The sequence below is a fragment of the Rhinoderma darwinii genome, chromosome 2 (assembly GCF_050947455.1).
Source record: "Rhinoderma darwinii isolate aRhiDar2 chromosome 2, aRhiDar2.hap1, whole genome shotgun sequence".
In the NCBI taxonomy this organism is placed as follows: domain Eukaryota; kingdom Metazoa; phylum Chordata; class Amphibia; order Anura; family Rhinodermatidae; genus Rhinoderma; species Rhinoderma darwinii.
Genome location: NC_134688.1, coordinates 190,758,963 through 190,784,688, shown reverse-complemented (window position 1 = coordinate 190,784,688; position 25,726 = coordinate 190,758,963). Strand labels below are relative to the sequence as shown.

The window sequence follows — 25,726 nt, the reverse complement described above, 5'->3', positions numbered from 1 at the left end:
TAATTTCATTGGGCCATGCACACTTCCGTTGTTTTAACGGAACTGTGCGGCCGTTCCGTCAAAAATAGGACAGGTCCTGTCTCGGCCTTTTCATTGATTTGGTCCGTGAAACAATGGACTGCACACGGAAGCCATCCGTGTGCGGTCCGTGTTTCACGGATCCATCATTAGCGGCCGTACAATGGCCGACCGATGTGTGCATGCAGCCTTAAAACAACTGTATGTAACAACTTCAAAATCTGCCATAAAATTCCTCAAGTGTGAACAAGGCCTTACTGTGTTATTTATGAATTGATTGACAACTGGGTGTTACAATTGGGGGTGTTTTCGTACAATTTTCGACATAGTCCAATCGGGGCTGACCGAGTTCCCCTCCCACCTTTGACAAGATGAATAGTAACAACCAGTTGTACATTTTTTCATACATTTCTAGGAGGAATATCATAGGAACAGCACAATGCAGAGTTCTAAGATAAGCTGTTCGAGAATGAATATTTTTTTGAGAATACAAGTTTTTACTAAAATGGACTTCACAGAGGAATGGACCATCACAGAGGAAATGAAGTATTACACAGTGCCCAGTCAAATCCATGGGTTTTCTCTAACGGTGGACAGGTCCCCAAGAGTGAAAGACGCTCTTTGTAACCACTCCCTACTCTGGCTAAGAAATGAGAATCCCTATTATTAACTCAGAAATACCTGATAGGGTTTATAAAAAAAAAATTAAAGTTTTTTTTTAAAGTGAACAACTCCTTTAGGGCTTATTCAGACAAACGTGATATACGTCCGTGCAACGCGCGTGATTTTCACGCGCCTCGCACGGACCTATGTTAGTCTATGGGGCCGTGCAGACTGTCCGTGAGTTTCACGCAACGTGTGTCCGCTGCGTAAAACTCACGACATGTCCTATATTTGTGCGTTGTTCGCGCATCACGCATTGAAGTCAATACGTGCGTGAAAATCACGCACAGCACACGGAAGCACTTCCGTGTGACGCGCGTGATTCGCGCAACAGCAGTAAAAACTATGCTTTTCTGTTTACAAACATACAAACAGAGTGTCATAATGATGGCGGCTGCGCGAAAATCACGCAGCCACGCATCATATGCGGCTGACACACGGAGCTGTTAAGTCCCTTTTGCGCGCACAAAACGCTGCGGATTAAGGATTTTGATTATTTCTTAGCGTCTGGGAAGAATATGGTAAGTGGACTAGAGCAAGTTACAGTGGGGACATGCCCTTCATTGCTACGCTCTTGTGGGTTTTTTTTTTAACTTGGCTCTTTTTATACATTATATTTTTGAAAATCAGACTTGGGCTATGAACTTTCCAATTTAATAAATAGTGAATATCCCTTACGATATTTACCTTTTTTCTAAGACTGGAGAAAGTATAACAAAATCAACATTCACAATGAATTTTCTAAAAATATACTTGGACACTATGGAAACTGTAGCTTAACCCCTTCACTACAGCGATACGGCTATATACGTTCCAACTGCCGATGCCCGTGCAGTTGTCACATATATAAACGTTGGCAGCCTGGAACGGGTTTTAATGAGTGCAGTGCTGCTTCATTGTAAGCAGCGCTGCACTCTCATGTCGGCCGGGGCTTTGAGAGCCCCGGGATACACACCCCCTGTATATAGCACCACACCCCCTGTATATAGTACCAACCCCTGCAGATAGCGCCACCCCCTGTAGACAGCGCCATCCCCCTGCAGATAGCACAAAACCCCCTGTAGATAGCGCCACCTAAGCTCCCTCTAGGAGCGGGATCCCCGTCTAGAGAGTTCTGGCCAAGGATTCCATTCCTAGAGGGAGCCCGCAACGTCTCTCCATCCATCCTGTAGATAGCACCACCACCCCCCGTAGATAGTGCCACCTCCTACATATAGCGTCACCCTCCTGTCGATAGCACCACTACCCTGCAGATATCATCAGCCCCCCCCCCCCTTGTAGATAGTGCCACCTAAGCTCCCTCCAGCAGCGGAATCCCCGGCCAGTGCGCTCCGGCCAGGGATTCCGCTCCTAGAGGGAGCCCCCGACGTCACTGTAAATATATGGACAGAGCTGTCAGGGGCTCCCCCTAGGAGTGGAATTCCCAGCCAGAGCGCTCTGACCGTGGATTCCGCTCCTAAAGGAAGCTTAGGTGGCACTATCTACAGGGAGGGGGATGATGCTATCTACAGGGGGGGGATGTTGCTATCTACAGGGGGGCAATTTTGCTATCTTCAGGGAGGGGGCTGGTGCTATCTGCAGGGGGCTGGTGCTATCTACAGGGGAGCTGGTGCTATCTACAGGGGGGCTAGTGCTATCTACAGGGGGGCTGGCACTATCTACAGGGGGTAGTGCTATCTACAGGGGGTGGCGCTATCTACAGGGGTTGGCGCTATCTACAGGGGGTGGCACTATATACAGGGGTGTGGTGTCATATACAGGGGGTGGCACTATCTACATGAGCACTGTAACACTATATGGGCACTACCTACATGGGACACTGTGGCACTATGTGGGCACTATCTACAGTGGGAACGGTGAAACTATGTAAGCACTGTAGAACTATCTACAGTGGGCGCTGGCATTACCTACAGTGGGCACTGTGGCACTATCAACAGGTGCATTGCTGCACTATCTACATGGGCACTGTGGTGTTTTCAGAGGGTTCCGGGAAAAAACCCTAAATGGTCAGATGGCCGGTAAACGGATTCAAATTTTGAGACACACTGATGAAAAACAACCACAAAGAACTGACAGTTGATCCGTATTTAACTGGCTTTTTTTCACGTCGTGTGAATATGGCCTTATAGCCCTCTTCACTCTCCCCTTACAACGATCCAGGCCGACGGAGAGAGAAGAAGACTAATTATTACAGAGCTGCAACAGAGTATATACTAGTCCTTCTCAATGAATTAGAATATCATCAAAAAGTTAATCTATTTCAGTAATTCAATTTCAAAAAGGGAAACTCATATATTATATAGATTCATTACACACAGGGTGATACATTTCCAGCATTTATTTCTTTTAATGTTGATGATTATGGCTAACAGTTAATGAAAACCCAAAATTTAGTGTCTCAGAAAATTAGAATATTATATAAGCCCAATTTCAAAAGTGAGTTTTAATACTGAAATGTTGGCCTACTGAAAAGTATGTACAGTATATACACTCAATACTTGGTCGGGGCTCCTTTTACATGAATTACTGCATCAATGCGGCGTGGCATGGAGGCGATCAGCCTGTGGCACTGCTGAGGTGTTATCAATGCGGCGTGGCATGGAGGCGAACAGCCTGTGGCACTGCTGAGGTGTTATGGAAGCCCAGGTTGCTTTGATAGTGGCCTTCAGCTCGTCTGCATTGTTGGGTCTGGTGTCTCTCATCTTCCTCTTGACAATACCCCATAGATTCTCTATGGGATTTAGGTCAGGCGAGTTTGCTGGCCAATCAAGCACAGTGATACTGTGGTTATTAAACCAGGTATTGGTACTTTTGTCAGTGTGGGCAGGTGCCAAGTCCTGCTGGAAAATGAAATCCTCATCTCCTTAAAGCTTGTCAGCAGAGGGAAGTCATGCTGTAAAATTTCCTGGTAGACGGCTGCGTTGACTCTGGACTTGATACAACACAGTGGACCAATACCAGCAGATGACATGGCTCCCCAAAGCATCCCTGACTGTGGAAACTTCACACTGGACCATAAACAACTTGGACTGACGCCTCTCCACTCTTCCTCCAGACTCTGGGACCTTGACTTCCAAATGAAATGCAAAATTTACCTTCATCTGAAAACGGGACTTTGGACCACTGAGCAACAGTGTTGGTCCACTGTGTTATATCAAGTTCAGAGTCAACGCAGCCGTCTACCAGGAAATTTTACAGCACCCTGTCACCGGGTTCACCGGTTGTCCTTCCTTTGACCACTTTTGGTAGCTACTAACCACTGAATACTAGGAACACTCCACAAGATCAGACGTTTTGGAGATGCTCTGACCCAGTCGTATAGCCATCACAATTTGGCCATTGTCAAAGCCGCTCAGATCCTTACGCTTGCCCATGTTTCCTGCTTCCAAAACATCAACTTCAATAACTGACTGTTCACTTGCTGCCTTAAATATCCCATACCTTGCCATATGCCATTGTTAAGAAATAATAAATGTTATTCACTTCACCTGTCAGTGGTTTTAATGTTATGGCTGATCAGTATATAGTTAGTAATAAGTTTTCTTACAAACTATACTTTCTATCTATATGAACGGGTATTCTGATGACAGATATTAATCACATATCCGTAGGATATGTCATAAATGTCTTACAAGTGTATGCTCCACCACAGGGACCCCCATCAATTTGGAGAATGGAGTTCCATTGACAGAACTCAACCTTTCATCAGCTTCATTGAGCTTTGACCAGCAGTTGGTTTCTACACGGCAGTCTTTACCTTTCACTCTGCTGGGATACCTGCAGACATTGTGATAGTTTTGTGGGACAAATCTGTACTGTTACTGCCGAGAAAAAGCTCTGGCATACGCATACATACATATACACAGGAGCAAATTTTTTTATTTTTAAGGAACAGTTTTATTCCTAGAACTGCTACTCTGGAAAACCATTCTAGTTCTACATGTCAAAACCACAGTTTTCACAGTTCCTTCCCTTTGGTAAAATAGCATCAGAACGGCAGCAGATAAGCCCTACCACCCCGATTTTGAAAGAATTGCAGCATGCATTGAGAAATGTGTGGCTATTGCCTGCATTATAAGAATGGTATTTTAAAAAATCCCATTCACTGAGGAAGAACATGCTGTAAATTACCACAGTGCCCCAAATAGGAGCGCCAAACATAGATTAAAAGCTAATGAAATTGTTTTATATTTAGGTTTATTTATGACAATTCTTTAATCTCCTCTATAACACATTACAGAATTAAACTGTATGAAAATGATAGACAAAAAAAAACCCTTTAAAACAATTTACCTTTTTTTAATATCGTTACAGGGTTTAAATATCATACAATTATTTTTTTCATACTAACTTGTGTGCACAGCAATCATCCAAGCAACCATTTTATGAAATGTCAGGTTTCTATCAAGCTGTCTTCTTAGACTTCTCCCACAACACTAAAAAGAAAGAAATGTAAAACGAGAATTTGTACCTTTTCATCTTATAATAAAATCACAAAAAAACATGAAAACAAAAAGATAAAATTAATGTTTTGATTCCATGACTGTTTTTTTTCATTTGATAAATGTACAATTACAATGTTATGTTCTAATTTTCTAATATACGTTGTTGCGCATGACCTATTAAGTTTCCAGATCTCTGTATTTTGTCAGTGAATGGAAACATTCTGGTTTAGAAATCAGAAAGCTTACCCATGGTACAAGCTACCCATCTTCACAGCGTCATCTCCTATAAGGTTTTTTCTATTGACCAGCGGCAATAGAGTTTGATAAAGGCCGGATTGTGGCCGAAACGTTACACCTTTTCTCTTACATTGCCTTATTCAAAATAAACCTATTTTTCAACCGAAGGAGTGCTTTAGTTTTTCATTGCAAGTATCTACGGGGTGGGTACCCTACCTACAGCACCCAGACAACCTGCAGAATGCCACAGATTTGATCTACATATTTAAAGGGGTTGTCTGACGAAGACATCTGTTTTCCATATGCTCTATAAGGACATCAACGTGGGTGTCCAAGTATTGCATGGAGGGTTAATGCAGGGGAAATAGTTAGCGGACAGAAACTTCCCTGGGAAAATCAGCAGTTGGGTGTGAGAAAACGACAGTGATCAGCTGATTGTAAACTTGCTTACTTTTTATTTTTACTGTATTTGCACTAAACAAATAGAACTTTTAATTACTGCACATTTAAAACAAGGCAAAAAAGGAAGTAACAAGAAGAAAATGAGAAGTAAGAGAATATCAGACTGATTTTAACAATAAAAATGGGGTCATTTTCCAAAAGGAGAGAACCAACCACCATCAGGTTACCTAAACATTCTAAATATGACAGCTGAACTTCTTATCTCAACAAAGAAAGATTTTTTATTTAATTTATATTACATGTTAATTTTTGGTTGCGAATATCTAGAATGAGTAGCCCCCCCCCCCCCCAACATGAACATTTATTAGCTCCATGTAAAAGTTAAGGCAAGAACACACTTTTGTATGTTTAAAAAAAAAAAAAACAACTAGGCTGTATTACTTTATGTACGGAGCTTTTATTTGGTCACTGTATGGCAGGGGTCTCAAACTCGGCCAGTTAAGTGGGCCGCATATAGAAAAAATGGGAAGTTGACGGGCCGCATTACTTTCAAATTTGATACAATACAAAATTATCGTTAATCAATTAGTTATTTGAACTACTATAACACTATATTACTATAATAATAATACTACATTAATATAATAATACTACATTACTATAATAATAGCGCTAGGTTTAACATTTTAGATATTTCTCCACGTGCTTATTTCAACAATCCAGCTTTCCAGTTTAAGTGTCGCTAAATACAGTCCGGCGGCTCAGTTAGCACACATGTCAAGATTGGGCAGCCCCTTTTAAGATAGTGCCACAGTGCCCTCTGTGGATGCTGCCGCAGTGCCCTCTGTGGATGCTGCCGCAGTGCCCTCTGTGGATGCTGCCGCAGTGCCCTCTGTAGATGCTGCCTCAGTGCCCTCTATAGATGCTGCCACAGTGCCCTCCGCAGATGCTGCCACAGTGCCCTCCGCATATGCTGCCACAGTGCCCTTCGCAGATGCTGCCACAGTGCCCTCCGCAGATGCTGCCACAGTGATGTCAGGGGCTTGCCCAGAGCTGGAGTCCCGGAGTAGAGCCGCTTCTGACACACATGTCAAAATTGGGCAGCCCCTTTTAAGATAGTGCCACAGTGCCCTCGGTGGATGCTGCCGCAGTGCCCTCTGTGGATGCTGCCGCAGTGCCCTCTGTGGATGCTGCCGCAGTGCCCTCTGTGGATGCTGCCGCAGTGCCCTCTGTGGATGCTGCCGCAGTGCCCTCTGTGGATGCTGCCGCAGTGCCCTCTGTGGATGCTGCCGCAGTGCCCTCTGTGGATGATGCCACAGTGCCCTCTGTAGATAATGCCACAGTGCCCTCTGTAGATAATGCCACAGTGCCCTCTGTAGATAATGCAACACACCCCTAGATAATGCCACAGCGTCCTCTGTAGATGCTGCCACAGTGCCCTCTGTAGATGCTGCCAGTGCCCTCTGTTGATGCTGCCACAGTGCCCTCTGTAGATAATGCCACAGTGCCCTCTGTAGATAATGCCACAGTGCCCTCTGTAGATAATGCCACAGTGCCCTCTGTAGATAATGCAACACACCCCTAGATAATGCCACAGTGTCCTCTGTAGATGCTGCCACAGTGCTCTCTGTAGATGCTGCCACAGTGCCCTCTGTTGATGCTGCCACAGTGCCCTCTGTTGATGCTGCCACAGTGCCCTCTGTAGATGCTGCCACAGTGCCCTCTGTAGATGCTGCCACAGTGCCCTCTGTAGATGCTGCCACAGTACCCTCCGTAGATGCTGCCACAGTGCCCTCCGCAGATGCTGCCACAGTGCCCTTCGCAGATGCTGCCACAGTGCCCTCCGCAGATGCTGCCACAGTGATGTCAGGGGCTTGCCCAGAGCTGGAGTCCCGGAGCAGAGCCGCTTCTGGCACTCTGCCTGGGATTCCAGCTCTGCTCCTGACATCACTGTCCATATATGGACAGAGATGTCAGGGGCAACCCCAGAGCTGGAGTCCCGGGCAGTGCGCTAGTAGGCTCTTCCTGGGACTCCAGCTGTGCTCCTGACATCACTGGGACTCCTGCTCTGGGGAAGCCCCTGACATAATTGTCGTTGTATGGACAGCGATGTCAGGGAATTCCACAGAGTCCCGGAGAAGAGCCTGTACTAGCGCTCTGCCCGGGACTCCGCTCTGGGGAAGACCCTGACACACAGTCCATATATGGGCAGCGATGTCAGGGAATTCCACAGAGTCCCGGATCAGAGCCGATACTAGCGCTCTGCCCGGGACTCCGCTCTGGGGAAGACCCTGACACACTGTCCATATATGGGCAGCGATGTCAGGGAATTCCACAGAGTCCCGGAGCAGAGCCGATAATAGCGCTCTGCCCGGGACTCCGCTCTGGGGAAGACCCTGACACACTGTCCATATATGGGCAGCGATGTCAGGGAATTCCACAGCGTCCCGGAGCAGAGCCGATACTAGCGCTCTGCCCGGGACTCCGCTCTGGGGAAGACCCTGACACGCTGTCCATATATGGGCAGCGATCTGAGGGCATTCCACAGAGTCCCGGGGCAGAGCCGATACTAGCGCTCTGCCCGGGACTCCGCTCTGGGGAAGACCCTAACACACTGTCCATATATGGGCAGCGATGTCAGGGAATTCCACAGCGTCCCGGAGCAGAGCCGATACTAGCGCTCTGCCCGGGAGTCCGCTCTGGGGAAGACCCTGACACACTGTCCATATGTTGACAGCGATGTCAGGGAATTCCACAAAGTCCCGGAGCAGAGCCTGTACTAGCGCTCTGCCCGGGAGTCGGCTCTGGGGAAGCCCCAGACATCGCTGTTCATATGTGGACAGCGATGTCAGGGAATTCCAGAGTCTCGGAGCAGAGCCGATACTAGCGGCTCTGTGTCCCGAGGGCCGCAGATGACAGCCCCAGGGGCCGCATGCGGGCCGCATGCTTGAGACCCCTGCTGTATGGTGATATTTGTTTAGGCTCGACTCCCTCTCTGCTGTGCCCCATGCATTGCCGAAGGCACTGCCCTACTCTAATGCATTTATGATGGCATGCGTCCCAGGTCCAGATTCGGATCATGTTCAGCCAGTTAAGGACCACTGATCTAGACCTGAACGAAGTATATATATTAGATGTTTGCTTTTTACAAACAAATAGCCTAATAATTTTAAATAATACATTTTAAATTATAAATAAAAAAAGGAAAAACCATGTAAGAAATTGCTTAGAAAAAAAGAACTGCATTGGACACAAAATAAACTCTGCAAGAATTAAGGCTGGGTTCACACGACCTATTTTCAGACGTAAACGAGGCGTATTATGCCTCGTTTTACGTCTGAAAATAGGGCTGCAATACGTCGGCAAACATCTGCCCATTCATTTGAATGGGTTTGCCGACGTACTGTGCAGACAACCTGTCATTTACGCGTCGTCGTTTGACAGCTGTCAAACGACGACGCGTAAATGGACTGCCTCGGCAAAGAAGTGCAGGGCACTTCTTTGCCACGTAATTTGAGCCGTTCTTCATTGAACTCAATGAAGCACAGCTCAAGATTTACGATCGTCTCAGACGCCTCGTAAATTACGAGGAGGAGCATTTACGTGTGAAACGAGGCAGCTGTAAACAGTCTGTCTTTTCACACGTAAATGCCTCTCATCGTGTGAACATACCCTAACACATGCTAAAAATTTCTAAATATCTTCTTGGGTGAATTGTGCTGCTGTCTTTCCTGTCCACGGTAGACTTGTGCGAAAAGCCTGAGGTCACACACTGCTTTTGTGTGTAATTTTTTTTGCCAAAACAATCCATCTACAAAAAATGTATTCAAGTTAAATGGTACAGACATTTTATTATGGCGTTTTTGCTGGTGGTTTTGTTAATAGTGTATTTTACTAACCGCATTTTTTTTTAGGTTTTGTTTTTAACATTGCCTGAAAGAAAATGTGATGCAAAAATTCCTCTTTGCAACACATGATATATTCTTAAAAAATGGCAATAAAAACGCCACATAAATTGTAACACACATTCATATTTGCAAGGAAAAATAACCTATGGAGGTCTAGAGGACAAAAACGGTACTGTGTAGTGCAAAAAAATGCCACCTAATATTTCCCCATTGACTTCAAGCTAACATCTGGTCGCAGCAAAAAACGCATAGAAAAAAGGCCACTAAAAACGTGCCATTTTCCCTGAAAACGCTGTGTGTGAATCCACCCTAACATTGACTAAGATCACCTTCCTGTTTCAGCACCATGACATCTTCTATCAGACACTTGTGTGGAGTTGTAGGACAATATCATGGACTATAGCTGCAGAATGTACTAAACTGGGTTAAATCGTAAGACAATTCATAGAAATTGTGTATTTAGGAATTTGTGTATTCAACACTCATAATGTCTCTATCAGCGTGAGTCCAAGCATGAGTCCAAGTATATTCATATATCCGCGCACCACCGCACTCCAGCTGCTGATTGACACTTTTCTTCCTAAGCACAATAAGGGCACGTTCAGCAATGGCGGAAATTTTTCCTGGCAAATCATGCCGCAAACTTGCAGCAAATACGCAACAAATCTGCAGCAAAATTTAATATTTGAAGAATCGTCCAGACATGGCGGATTTCGACTTACTGACGATTTCAGCCTTTGCATTATAAAGGATGAAATCTGCAGTGAAAATCCGCTTCTTCTATGCAACAGGCTGTGCATGCTGCGGAACGTAAATTCTGCACAACAAGCTAGTTTCCGTACAGTTGTTTTCTGCAACATCTGCACTAACTTAACTAAAAAGCTATAGAAACCAAAGAAAAAAACGTCTGCTGCGGATTTCCGCGATCTATTAATATATTCTGCATTTCCGCTTGCGAATTGTATTTGACAACTTCATAAATAAGACCCACCAAAATACGCAGCATAAAACCGCACCTATTTCCGCATCAAAATGTAAAAACCGCACCTAAAAAATGCACTATAAGGCCTTATTCACACGAACGGGTTTTACGTACGTGATACGCGAGTGAAAATCACGCGTGTCGCACGGACCTATGTTAGTGAATGGAGCCGTTCAGACAGTCCGTGATTTTCACGCAGCGTATGTCCGCTGCGTAAAACTCACGTCATGTCCTGTACTTGGCCGTTTTTCGTGAATCACGCACCTATTGAAGTCAATGGGTGTGTGAAAATCGCGCACGGCACACGGAAGCACTTCCGTGTCGCGCGAGATTCGAGCAACAGTAGATAAAGAAATGAAGGAAAAAAAGAACTTCCTTCATTTCTTTTTCTAAACATCAAAAACCGCGTGTCATAAGGATGGCATATGCGTGAAAATCACGCAGCCACACAGCAAACACTGATGACACACAGAACTGCAACGCGCAAAAAGCGCCATCTACACGACCATGCCTATAGCATGGTCCATAATTACGGGCATGGCCGGCCACTGACGGCCGCAGGCAGCCAGCCGCATTTCGGGCCGTGCTCCCACATAAAGCATGGAAGCACGGTCCCTAAAAAGAAAAAAATAGGACGTGTCCTATCTTTTGAAGAGCTTTTCTACGGCTCGGACACTTTCCTGTAAATATACACTACCGTTCAAAAGTTTAGGGTCACTTAGAAATTTCCTTATTTTTGCAAGAAAAGCACCGTTTTTTTCAATGAAGATAACATTAAATTGATCAGAAATACACTCTATACATTGTTAATGTGCTAAATGACTATTCTAGCTGCAAACGTCTGGTTTTTAATGCAATATCTACATAGGCCATTTCCAGCAACCATCACTCCAGTGTTCTAATGGTCCATTGTGTTTGCTAACTGTGTTAGAAGGCTAATGGATGATTAGAAAACACTTGAAAACCCTTGTGCAATTATGTTAGCACCGCTGTAAACATTTTTGCTGTGTAGAGGAGCTATAAAACTGACCTTCCTTTGAGCTAGTTGAGAATCTGGAGCATTACATTTGTGGGTTCGATTAAACTCTCAAAATGGCTAGAAAAAGAGAGCTTTCATGTGAAACTCGACAGTCTATTCTTGTTCTTAGAAATGAAGGCTATTCCATGCGAGAAATTGCCAAGAAACTGAAGATTTCCTACAACGGTGTGTACTACTCCCTTCAGAGGACAGCACAAACAGGCTCTAACCAGAGTAGAAAGAGAAGTGGGAGGCCCGCTGCACAACTGAGCAACAAGACAAGTACATTAGAGTCTCCAGTTTGAGAAATAGACACCTCACAGGTCTTCAACTGGCAGCTTTATTAAATAGTACCCGCAAAACACCAGTGTCAACGTCTACAGTGAAGAGGCGACTCCGGGATGCTGGCCTTCAGGGCAGAATGGCAAAGAAAAAGCCATATCTGAGACTGGCTAATAAAAGGAAAAGATTAATATGGGCAAAAGCACACAGACATTGGATAGAGAAAGATTGGAAAAAAGTGTTATGGACAGACGAATCGAAATTTGAGGTGTTTGGATCACACAGAAGAACATTTGTGAGACGCAGAACAACTGAAAAGATGCTGGAAGAGTGCCTGACGCTATCTGTCAAGCATGGTGGAGGTAAGGTGATGGTCTGGGGTTGCTTTGGTGCTGGTAAAGTGGGAGATTTGTATAAGGTAAAAGGGATTTTGAATAAGGAAGGCTATCACTCCATTTTGCAACGCCATGCCATACCCTGTGGACAGCGCTTGATTGGAGCCAATTTCATCCTACAACAGGACAATGACCCAAAGCACACCTCCAAATTATGCAAGAACTATTTGGGGAAGAAGCAGGCAGCTGGTATTCTATCTGTAATGGAGTGGCCAGCGCACTCACCAGATCTCAACCCCATAGAACTGTTGTGGGAGCAGCTTGACCGTATGGTACGCAAGAAGTGCCCATCAAGCCAATCCAACTTGTGGGAGGGCCTTCTGGAAGCATGGGGTGAAATTTCTCCCGATTACCTCAGCAAATTAACAGCTAGAATGCCAAAGGTCTGCAATGCTGTAATTGCTGCAAATGGAGCATTCTTTGACGAAAGCAAAGTTTGAAGGAGAAAATTATTATTAGAAATAAAAATCATTATTTCTAACCTTGTCGATGTCTTGACTATATTTTCTAGTCATTTTGCAACTCATTTGATAAATATAAGTGTGATTTTTCATGGAAAACACAAAATTGTCTGGGTGACCCCAAACTTTTGAACGGTAGTGTATACGGAAAGGTGTCCATGGGCAATAGAAATTAATGGGTCCATAATTACGGTCCGTAATTACAAACCGTAATTACGGATGGATTCTACGGTCATGTGCATGGGGCCTAAGTGTGGCTTTTGTGTTTGCCCCTATCCCAACGAGCATTCCAATTAAAAAAAAAAAACAACAAAAAAAACAATGCCAAAAAACGAAGACATAATGTTATCTGTGCTGAGTAAGGCCTCATGCACATGACCGTATTTTTTCCCACCCGTAAATACTGGCGTAAATACGGGTCCGGTGACACACGTATTCGACCCGTTTTGCACCAGTATTTACGGACCCGTGCCTGTAAATACGGGTCCGGTGTCACCAGTATTCCACCCGTATATACGGGCACGTTTTCGATGCAAAATTGCACTGCGCTAATCGGCAGCCCCTTCTCTCTATCAGTGCAGGATAGAGAGAAGGCGCAGCCCTTTCCGAGGTAAAAGTAAAAGAAATTCATACTTACCCGGCCGTTGCCTTGGTGACGCGTCCCTCTCTTGACATCCAGCCCGACATCCCTGGATGACGCTGCAGTCCATGTGACCGCTGCAGCATGTGATTGGCCTGTGATTGGCTGCAGCAGTCACATGGGCTGAAACGTCATCCAGGGATGTTGGGCCGGATGTCGAGAGGGACGCGTCACCAAGGTAACGGCCGGGAGACCGGACTGGAGGAAGCAGGAAGTTCTCGGTAAGTATGAACGTCTTTTTTTTTTTTTACAGGTTGCTCTATATTGTGATCGGAATTCACTGTCCAGGGTGCTGAAAGAGTTACTGCCGATCAGTTAACTCTTTCAGCACCCTGGACAGTGACTATTTACTGACGTCGCCTAGCAACACTGCCGTAATGACGGGTGCACACATGTAGCCACCCGTCATTACGGGAGCTCCATAGACTTCTATGGGCTGCCCGTGCCGTTATTACGGCCTCAAATAGGACATGTTCTATCTTTTTCAACGGCACTGGCACCTTCCCGTAAGAAAACGGGAAGGTACCCGTGGCCAATAGAAGTCTATGAGCCCGTTATTACGGGTCGTAATTACGACCCGTAATAACGGGAGTTTTTACGGTCATGTGCATGAGGCCTAACTGATACACATATGATTTAATAGCTACTTATACTGATAAAATTGTTTTCTATTTACTTAAAATGGATTGGCTGTTTATACAGGTTTATTACATGGTAATAGCCGTTGATTTATGGAAGCTTTGTAGAAAACAGTAGGAGACTGTGTTTTCCTGCACTAAGAGAGATCACTTTGACGATAGACTTACCGCACTGGATCCGCGTAGAAATGAAAGTAGATTCCGACATACTGGAAGAAGGATAAGGAGGCAGTTAAAGTTCAAACAGGCAGCCGGCGCTCTGGCCCAAGCTAGAGCAGACTGCAATAAAGGAAAAGAGAATCTAAAATAAATAATATGTGAAAATAATGCAGATGAATTTCTATAGAAATGTGTTTTTTTTAATAGTGTCCTTACCATAACCTTTGGTTTAACATAGAAGAACATAGAAGATTTAGTAAATGGATTACACAACCAGATATAACAGTCAACGATACAGATATGTACTTCTTTAACTAATCTCTAAGGCCTTATTCACATGAGAGCATTTCACATCAGTGTGATGTCCGTTTAAATAACTGACAGCACACTGACCAATGCAATTCAATGAGGATATTCACACGTACGTGTTTTCTCACGGAGCTCGAGTCTATTGCTTGAAACTCCCCACATGTCCTATTTTGGTCCGTTTTTGCAGACCACATCGCTTATTGAAGTTAAAGGGTGCGTGAAAACAACAGACATCACAAGGACGACATCCTTTGCTTAATAAATGCAGAAAAAAAACAGAAATTACGTACTTGCAGCAGACAAACATGGACGAGAAAAATGGATGCCACACATAAACCACAATGACGCCACACAGACAATGATACGAATGAAAAACCAACCGTTTTTTGTGGACGCATATCGGACACGCTCGTGTGAATAAGGCGTAATGCTGGGTTTGCATCTGAGCTAGGAATTCTGTTTATCTGTTCCATCATAGGAGCAGAAAAATAGAGTCTAATGATGTGACAGACCTGTCACATGACGGACACCAACAGCGCCCGACGGACCCCATTGACTTAAATAGGTTCCGTCAGGTTTCCATCATAGTGTTCGTCATTTTATCTGGAAAAAATAGCATCAGCAGGCTGCGCTATTTTTTCTGTCTCAACAGAATTTGTGATGGAGTCTCGTAATGGAACCTCCAATGCACATGTGAACACAGCCTTAACTCGACATATCCTGAGATGGATGACACAAGATGTTAAACAAACATGTAAAAGAAGGTATGCATCTAACGGATGCCTTGCAACGCATGCCATCCGTCAGCCATCCATCGCTCTTAGACTCCCATCGCCCTAAGGGCTTATTCAGACAAACGTATCATACGTCCGTGCAACGCGCGTGATTTTCACGCACATCGCATGGACCTATGTTAGTCAATGGGGCCGTTCAGACTGTCAGTGATTTTCACGCAGCGTAGGTCCGCTGCGTAAAACTCACGACATGTCCTATATTTGTACATTGTTCGCGCATCATGCACCCATTGAAGTCAATGATGCGCGCTACAGTACTCAAAACTCGCATCATATGCTGCTGACACACAGAGCTTTTATGGTCCTTTTGCGTGCGCAAAACGCCGGCCTTAGGCTCCGTGTGAATCCGGCCTTAGACTCAGATACTTTTAACGTACACTTTTTTTTTACTGGATGGCGCAAGACTGCATTAAATTGGTATCATGACAAAATGTATAACTTAAAGGGGTTGCCCGGGCACGGGGAGGTTTTTCATATTGATGACCTATCTACAATATAGGTCATCAGTATATGATCGGCGGGGGTCCCACACCCGGATCCCACACTGATCAGCTGTTCCGGCTATCCCCGGGCACCGGATGTTATGCAGTGGCCGGTGGCGTAAGCAGAAGGCTCCGTACACTATGTAGTGGCCGTTCTGCAGTACTCCAGCTCTGCTCTTATACACTTGAATAGTAGCAGAGCTGCAGTACTGCAGCACGGCCACTATACTGTGACCGGAGCCATCTGCTTCCAACACAGGCTACTGCATCTGGTGCCCGGAGGCAACCGGTACAGATGATCGGTGTGGGGTCCGGGTGTCGTACCCCCACCGATCATATACTGATGACCTATCCTGTGGATAGGTCATCTGTATGAAAAACCACCCCATGCCTGGGCAACCCCTTTTAAATTAAATAAAATTGATGGCCTATCCTCGACTATTTTCAGAGCATTACAGCTTCCTCCCATTCACTTGATTGGGAGGAAGTTGTAATACTGTGCTACGTCAATATGAATGTGTTGGCTTTGTTCAGAGCTGAGCTGTGTAAGAAAAATCACTGCTCCCCAAAGTGCCATGGCCACTTCAAACAGCTGATTGGCGGGGGTGGAAAGAGTTAGACCCCACCGATCAAATATTAATGGACTATAATGAGGATAGGCTATCAATTTTATTTCACAGGATGACCCCTTTAAAGCAATTTAAGAAAAGTTAGGGGGAGTTCACACAGAGTTTTTTGATGCGGAAACTGTGTCAGGAAAACTCGCCAAAAAAGTCTGAAAACGCCTCTCATTGATTTCAATAAGAGGCAGAGGTATTTTTTCCCCGCGAGCAGTAAAACGAATTGCAGGAAAAAGAAGCGACATGCCCTATCTGCCCGCTCAATGGCCACGGGTGAAAAACGCTGCAAAAAACACGGCAAACGGCGTGCAGGCAGAGCAAAATTTGTCTCAAAATTCCTCTGTGTGAACAGGGCCTTAAGGTTGTACACAGCTGTATATTTATTTAACATTTGCAATTATATATATTAAAAACAATTATGCTGTGAAATCAGAGTTTGTCAAAATTTGAAGGAAATTTTAACAATTTGGCTGGGTTCACACGTGGCGGAATTTCACTTAAATTCCGCTGCGGACACTCCGCAGCGTTAATCCGCAGCGGAGCCGTTTGTCCATTGACTTACACTTTAATTTAGCAGTGTTCGTTTAGACGAGGCGTAAAATTCCGCTGCGGAGCATAGGCTGCGGAGTGGAATTTGGTGTCCGCAGCATGCTCTGTCTGTTGCGGAGCAGTGGCGGACTCATGGCGGAATTTCTCCATTGACTTCAATGGAGAGTCAAAATTCCGCAATGAAGTCCGCAGATCTTATGTGTGCTGCGGAGCGTATTGGTTTTACTACCATGACATTTCTTCATTCTGGCTGGACCTATGTATTTCTAGGTCTACAGCCAGACTGAGGAAGTCAATGGGGCTCCCGTAATGACGGGAGCGTTGCTAGGAGACGTCTGTAAATAGTCACTGTCCAGGGTGCTGAAAGAGTTAAGCGATCGGCAGTAACTGTTTCTGCACCCGGGACAGTGACTACCGATCCCAATATACAGCAACCTGTCAAAAAATATAAGTTCATACTTACCGAGAACTCCCTGCGTCTGTCTCCAGTCCGGCCTCCCAGGATGACGTTTCAGTCTAAGTGACGGCTGCAGCCAATCACAGGCCAAGCACAGGCTGCAGCGGTCACATGGACTGGCGCGTCATCCAGGGAGGTCGGGCTGGATGCCGAAAGAGGGACGCGTCACCAAGACAACGGCCGGTAAGTATGAAAATCGTTTACTTTCACAAGGGAAAGTGCTGTCCCTTCTCTCTATCCTGCACTGATAGGGAGAAGGGAAGTACTTTTCCCGCAGTCCGCAGCAGCTAGTCCGCATCAATTTTCTGCACATTTTGTGCAGATCCGCAGCAGAATCTGCAACGCAGATTCTGTGCGGCATTGATGCGGACAGTTGCGGAGGAAATCCGCCACGTGTGGTCATGCCCTTTGGAGAATGGGAGAACAGATGGCTGAAAAAATTCTGTAGATCCTGATTCTTTTTCATGGTGACAAATGAGCAGCTAAAACCCATATTGCCATTTCCCGTAGGATGCCATTGCATCGCTTCTAAGGGAGAATATCTCTATTATACACTGCTGTAGGACGGCTCAATATGAAAGCCTTAGTCCACTGAGTTTCTCATTGTCAGGCTATGTTCAGACGTGGCGGAATTTTTCCACTGAAAATGTTGCTGCAGGTTCTTTGTGAATTTGCAGCAACATTTTCATATTTGACAGGTAATTCAGACGTTGCAGATATCACAGCGGACTTGCTGACGATTTCAGCCTTTGCAATGAAAATGTTGAAATTCGCAGTTCCATTCCGCTGCTTCTCCGCAACATAATGAGCATGCTGCGGAGGGAAAATTCTGCACCAAAGCCTAAATTCTGCACAGTTATTTCCGCAACGTCTGAACTAAGTTTCCTAAAAATGGAGAGAAATAAATGTAAAAAACGGCTGCTGCAGAATTCCACTGCGGACTGTTCGCAGCGGAATTCAACATCAATTCCACCACTTCTGAATGTGCCCTAACTCTTAGGGTATGTTCACACGTCTTAACAAATTACGTCTGAAATTACGGAGCTGTTTTCAGGCGAAAACAGCTCCTGAATTTCAGACGTTTTTGCAAATGCACACGTTTTTCGCGGCGTCCAATTACGTCCCAAGAAGTGACATGCACTTCTTTGAGGCGGGAGTCTTTTTACATGCCATCTTTTGACAGCGGCGCGTAAAAAAAAAGCCTGTCTGCGCAGAACACCGTAAGACCCATTGAATTCAATGGGCAGATGTTTGCAGACGGTTTGGAGCCGTTTTTTCGGGCGTAATTCCAAGCGTAAAACGCCTGAATTACGTCCGTAAATAGGGCGTGTGAACATACCCTTACATTTGGCAATCCTCTGATACAATAGAAAATTCATTTTTCTACAGGAATTTGAAGACATTTTGACGCTTTTAAATAATAGAATTGCTTTTCTGCTTAATTATTGGTGAACATATTTTCAGTCCATCACCTGTAGGGCACTTAGGGTATTTTCACACATTGCAGTTGAGGTGCAGTTAAATAAAGCATAAAAAAACCCTGAATGCATTTTTATCGCATGTTTTTTTTTTTACACACCTCAAACATTACGAGTAAATATATCCTAATAAAGACAAAGAGTTAACAGGGACATTCTAACAGAAGCTAAAGATACTTACACCATAGAGCTGCCTGGAGTAGAAATATCTTCGGCCTTCATCATAGACAAGGTAGAAATTCCAGAAAAGAAATGCGTTTATTCCTAACCATGCAAGCTGAAAGATAATAACAACATTTATAAGAATTATTATATGATATAATCAAGGTCAGATTGTCTTGAAAGGTTAATTCCTATAGATGTCCCTCCTACAAGGAAGGTGCCAGCTTCAATCGGTCGGCTATTGCTTATCACTATTAGGCCGGATTTACACGAGCGTGTGCGTTTTGCGCGCGCAAAAAACGCGGCATTTTGCACGCGCAAAAGGTACTTAACAGCTCCGTGTGTCAGCCGCGTATGATGCGTGGCTGCGTGATTTTCGCGCAGCAGCCACCATTATGACACTCTGTATGTTTGTAAACAGAAAAGCACGTGGTGCTTTTCTGTTTTCATTCATACTTTTTACTGCTGTTGCGCGAATCACGCGCGTCCCACGGAAGTCCTTCCGTGTGCTGCGCGTGATTTTCACGCACCAATTGACTTCAATGGGTGCGTGATGCGCGAACAATGCACAAATATCGGACATGTCGTGAGTTTTACGCAGCGGACACACGCTGCGTGAAACTCACGGACAGTCTGCACGGCCCCATAGACTAACATATCACGCGCGTTGCACGGACGTATATCACGTTCGTCTAAATAAGCCCTTAGTAACGCTACAAGGGTACTTTGATTTCCACTATAAGAGCACTGCTGATGCCCCCTATATTTGGGCCTAATAAAACCATTGTATGCTGGTACTAATATATTGGCTCTATAGCATATATTAAATTAACACTATGGGCAGCATTATTTTGTAAGCCCTACATCTACAGGGATCTATGTAATTATTACCTCAGTACTCAGGGATTGCACTGCAACAGAGTATATTACAAGGTCACAGTTTGTTTCACAACTATTTATGGAAAAACAAAAAAATTGACCTTAAAAATTGCGACTTTTAAACATTTTCTAAAAGTGGGCGGGGCTTAGAAGGGACGAGGCAATCCACGGCCCGAAGTATTCACTATAATTTATGCCAGATAAACTATAGTGTAAACTATAGTAGAAATCTATGCCAGCTCCTGGCTGCTTTAAATTTCACTCAATGGCGCACGAACAGCTAAAGATGCGGCAAATTTATTAAGAGACATGCACCACTTAATATCTTTGTTGCATCTTAGGGCTCATGCACACGACCGTAATTTGCGGCTCGGACGGCCACGGCGTGTCATCCGCGGGCCGCCCGCAAATTGCAGGCCGTGCACATGGCCGTGTGCATTCATTTCAATGAGGTTCCTGGGCAATGCTCGGACCGTGGAAACCACAGTCGTGTGCATGGCCCCATAGAAATAAATGGGACCGCAATTCACCTGCAGATTTGCGGGTGAATTGCGGCTGCAAAAACACGTTCGTGTACATACTTACTCCAGCTTGTTTACTATTAGGACTGGTGGATGAAACACCAGTCTTAGGGGGGATTCACACGAGCGTGTATTCTGTCCGTGCGGGCCGCGTGGTTTTCACGCGGCACGCATGGACCAATACAAGTCTATGGGGCAGTACAGACAGTCCGTGCTTTATGCGCAGCGTTTGTCTGCTGCGCAAAAAGCGCGACAGGTTCAATAACTCTGCGTATTTCGCGCATCACGCACCCATTGAAGTCAATGGGTGCGTGAAAACCACGCAGGTTGCACGGAAGCACTTCCGTGCGAACTGCGTGTTTGCGCAACAGCTGTCAAAAGGATGAATGTAAACAGAAAAGCACCACGTGCTTTTCTGATTCCGAACATCCAAACGGAGTGTCTTTGCGATGAGCGAAGCCGGACAAGCGAACCGAACTTCACCGGGTTCGGCCGAACTCGTTTTGGCCGAACCCGGCAAAAAAATAATCGGTACGCGACGTCAGGAGATAGTCACTGTCCATGGTGCTGAAAAAGTTAAACTGTTTTAGCACCATGGACAGTGACTATCGATCCCAATAAACATGAACCTGTAAAAAAAAAAACGAAGTTCTGACTTACCGATAACTCCCGGCGTCTTCCTCCAGTCTGACCTCCCGGGATGACAATTCAGTCCAAGTGACAGCTCCAGCCAATCACAGGCCAAGCACAGGCTGCAGCGGTCACATGGACTGGCGCGTCATCCAGGGAGGTGGGGCCCGATGTCGAGAGGCGCGTCACCAAGGACGCGTCACCAAGGCAACGGCCGGGAAGTTCTCGGTAAGTACAAACTTTTTCTTTTTTTTCAACAGGTTTTTCGATATTGTGTTCGGCATTCACTGTCGAGGGTGCTGAAAGAGTTACTGCCGATCAGTTAGCTCTTTCAGCACCTTGGACAGTGACGGGCGTCGACTAGCCTCATCTCTATGATGGCGGCTGCGCGAAAATCACGCAGCCGCGCATCAGACACGGATGACACACGCAGCTGTCAAATGGTTTTTGCGCGCGCAAAACGCAGCGTTGTTTGCGCGCGCAAAAACGCAATGTTCGTCTGTATCTCCCCTTAATCATTTCCTCCCATAGAAACTCAGGGGAAAATGTATTAAGACTGGTGTCTTAAGAAGGATAGCTTGAGTAAGATGTGCCTAATTTAATAAGAGGTGCACGTATCTTATTAAATTAGGGGCATCTCTGCGCGTCCATGTGTCTGAGTGGGAAATTTACGATAGGTACGAGCTGGCGAAGATTTCTACTATAATTTACGGCAGTTTCTGGTGAAAACTATAGTAAATGTCTCAGGCCGCTGGTCACGCCCCTTTTTGATGAACCCAGCCCACTTTTATGAAAAGTGCCGTCGGCAGCAAACATGCATCAAAAGTTGCAATTTTTTGCACAAATTTAAAAGTTAACAAAAGTTAATAAATTCCTCCCTCAGGGTAAATAAAATAAACTATAGACCCTCTGTTAAAAATGGGAGGAATGGAAGTTCATGGGATACATTCGTATCATGAGGCAATTTTATTAGAAGAGCTCAAGCTATGTTGGCTAGAAAAATCTGACTAGAGTGGGTGTATATGTATTAATAACAACTGTTAATAACTAGTTATTTAGAACGTACTGTTAACTTTCAGGTAAGTCCTATTTTTGAAGCCGCTCTATTGGTTTACAAAAGAGTGAATAAATAAAAATGGTTATACATTAAAAAAAAAGCTCAATGCATATATCTATTTTAACCCCTACCTTTCACACCCACTTATAATTTATTTTTTTTTACTGCCACTGTCCAAAATCTTTTTAATTTTTCCATCGAAATAGCTGTATGAGGGTTTTTTTGTCCAGGACAACTTGTAGTTTTTAATGGCACCATTTAATGTACCATAATGTACTGGGAAACTGTTAAAACTATTTTATGGGGCGGAATGAAAAAAAAAACTGAGATTCCATGCGGGATGAAAAACATTATGTTGTAATGGTTCAGACTTTTATGGACACAACAATTATGTTTATTTTTTTAATTGTTTATATTACTTTAGGAGAAAAATGGGGAAAAAACCTATATTTAATATATCACTTTTTTCTATTTTTCCTAAAAAATTTATTTTTAAAATGTTTTTAAGGGAACTTGAACATGCGATCTCTTGTTTGTGAGCACAATACACTGCAATACTTTTGTATTGCAGTGTATTGTGCTTTTTGCTATCACCTATTAGGGACTAATATTAATAAGAGCACCAACAAGACAGACTGAAAGCTTTCATTAGGCCCCCGGCTGCCATGACAACCATGGCACCCCTACTTTTGTGTTGTGTGGGGGGGTGACAGGGTGGGTACCTATTAAGTCCGGGATCAGAGATATCTGGTATACAGCTGACACCCCAGTGTATGGAGTGGGCTCAGCTCATGAGCCTGCTTTATACTTCCTACCACCCAACTATGATGTACATGTACATCAAATGTTGAGCAGGAGTTGAAATATATGTTCTAGATTTCAATCCACTTAATTGAGTGTCTGTGGTAATAGTAAGTTCACACGTTGTGGTCAAAATGCGTTTTTTGCCGCGATTCATACTTTTGTACTTACAAATACGTCACCTTATTTTGCAAGATCCAAATTGGATTATAGCGTTCGATCCTAATTTACTAAAGTACCCCTTTTCCAAATTTTTTTTTTTTAAATATAAGTAAATAAAGAAAGGTGCACCCAGTGGTGTAACTAGGGTTCATGGGGCCCTATAGACAGGGATGGGTCCCCAACACCGAGATGCAGACAACAGTACAGGGGAGATAGATAGACAGACAGACAGACAGACAGACAGACAGACAGATAGATAGATAGATAGATAGATAGATAGATAGATAGATAGATAGATAGATAGATAGATAGATAGATAGATAGATAGATAGATAGACAGATAGTATAATAGATATGAGATAGATAGATAGCTAGATAGATAGATAGATAGATAGATAGATAGATAGATAGATAGATAGATAGATAGATAGATAGATAGATAGATAGATAGATAGATAGATAGATAGATAGATAGATAGATAGATAGATAGGTAGATAGGTAGATCATAGATAGATAGATAGATAGATAGATAGATAGATAGATAGATAGATAGATAGATAGATAGATAGATAGATGATAGATAGATAGATAGATAGATAGATAGATAGATAGATAGATAGATAGATAGATAGATAGATAGATAGATAGATAGATAGATAGATAGATAGATAGATGATAGATAGATAGATGCCTGAATATTAAAGCTACATATATTATAAAAATGTATAAAAAATTATACATTAAATGAAAATGTTTTATAAAAAAGTGATGAATACAATTATTTTAGTTTAGAGTGTATTTGAGCTCACATTAAGGTTATATTTGCAAATGATTTCAAATAGACTTTTTATGGTTTGTTGCAATGCATTGTCTTATTGTATACAATAAATACTGTAGATTTCTTAGAATTACTGAATGTAAAGATTATACACAGTGTCAGGATTTTGTCTACTTACAATTACAATGATCGAAAGCCCTTCGTTTCCCACCCAGTTGCTCATCTTTGCACAGAGTCTCACCACCTCCTGAAGCTGTAAGGACTTCTGCTATATAGATACAGGGTGGCCCAGCTGCAAGGAAATATATCTGAGGGGAAGTGAAAACTGATACACAATTACAGTTTCCTTTTTTTCATACATGACCGGCCTCTGTGATTACAAAAAGTCCAACACATGAACATCAAGATATAAAATGGCTGTACTTAGCAGGCTGACAAAACAATATTTAGAATATAATTTGCAATGAATCTCATAACTAGATGAGATGATTTAATGCAATATACTTATCTCGGCATGGGCAATTTATTTGTTTATTACAGAATATAAAACCCTTTTTCCCCCAGAAATGTTCTTGGCAAAACTCCTCAATTGGAACCATATACAGATGTACAGTATATATAACTTGTTTAGATAGATAGATAGATAGATAGATAGATAGATAGATAGATAGATAGATAGATAGATAGATAGATAGATAGATAGATAGATAGATAGATAGATAGATAGATAGATAGATAGATAGATAGATAGATAGATAGATATGAGATAGATAGATAGATAGATAGATAGATAGATAGATAGATAGATAGATAGATAGATAGATAGATAGATAGATAGATAGATAGATAGATATGAGATAGATAGATAGATAGATAGATAGATAGATAGATAGATAGATAGATAGATAGATAGATAGATAGATAGATAGATAGATAGATAGATAGATAGATAATTGCACACAAGAAAATGGCGACAGCACACTGCGAACACTAATGCCACCTAAGCCACTACATATAAATAAATATGCATTACTGCTAAATCTACTTACAATAGGGAGGTTCTTAGCGCACATTTTGATCAAATTGTGGGAGCCCACCTGCCACGACAAGGCGACCTCTATGAGGTAGGAACCAGCATTAAACTAATTAAAATCACCCAGGGCAGAATGGGAGGAGTGCAGATTTTTTAATTAATATAATGTTGGTTCCTACCATCCCCTAGAATAATTAGGTTTAGTCCCAGTTCTGGGTGTATGTGCAACGTTGGTTCCCACCTCATAGAGGTCACGTTGTCGTAGCAGGTGGGCTTATACAATTTGATCAAAATGTGCGCTAAGAACCTCCCTATTGTAAGTAGATTTAGCAGTAATGCATATTTATTTATATTTATTGGCTTAGGTGGCATTAGTGTTCGAAGTGTGCTGTCGCCATTTTTGTGTGTGTGCCGTATAAATTTGCAGTCACAGGCGTTCTTGCACCTGTATACATGTTTTATTTCATTTTGTTGGAATGTGCTGTTCAAACTTATGTGATTCATATATGTGGGGTGTAATATCCATGGCTGCGGGCTGTCAGCACCAATCCCCACCTGACAGCCGCAGCCACGAGTCGGCAAGCGCTGGCCCCAACCTCCTCCTCAGGAGACACCAGCGCACGCCTCCACTCACCTCAGCTGGATCCCGTAGGGTGCGCGCGCACGCTCATGCCCACTCTTAAAGGGGCAGCGCGCGTACCGGACCTTTGATGAACTTTGACCCATGAGTACCCTGGACTATAAGAGAGGTCCAGCCCCCTGCTT

General features: G+C 43.8%; 1 protein-coding gene across 1 annotated transcript in view; it reads right to left on the bottom strand.

The window, feature by feature from the left end:
* The window catches only part of CYBB (cytochrome b-245 beta chain), a 47,818-nt gene extending 23,590 nt beyond the window's left edge, over window positions 1-24,228 (bottom strand). The window contains exons 1-4 of the mRNA XM_075850336.1: window positions 24,107-24,228; window positions 19,119-19,214; window positions 14,258-14,368; window positions 5,033-5,117 (exon numbers count right to left, since the gene is read on the bottom strand). Of these exons, the coding sequence (XP_075706451.1) occupies window positions 5,033-5,117; window positions 14,258-14,368; window positions 19,119-19,214; window positions 24,107-24,151 (337 nt within the window). The 5' untranslated portion in view covers window positions 24,152-24,228. The remainder of the gene's footprint in view (window positions 1-5,032; window positions 5,118-14,257; window positions 14,369-19,118; window positions 19,215-24,106) is intronic.
* Window positions 24,229-25,726: the final 1,498 nt, after the last annotated feature.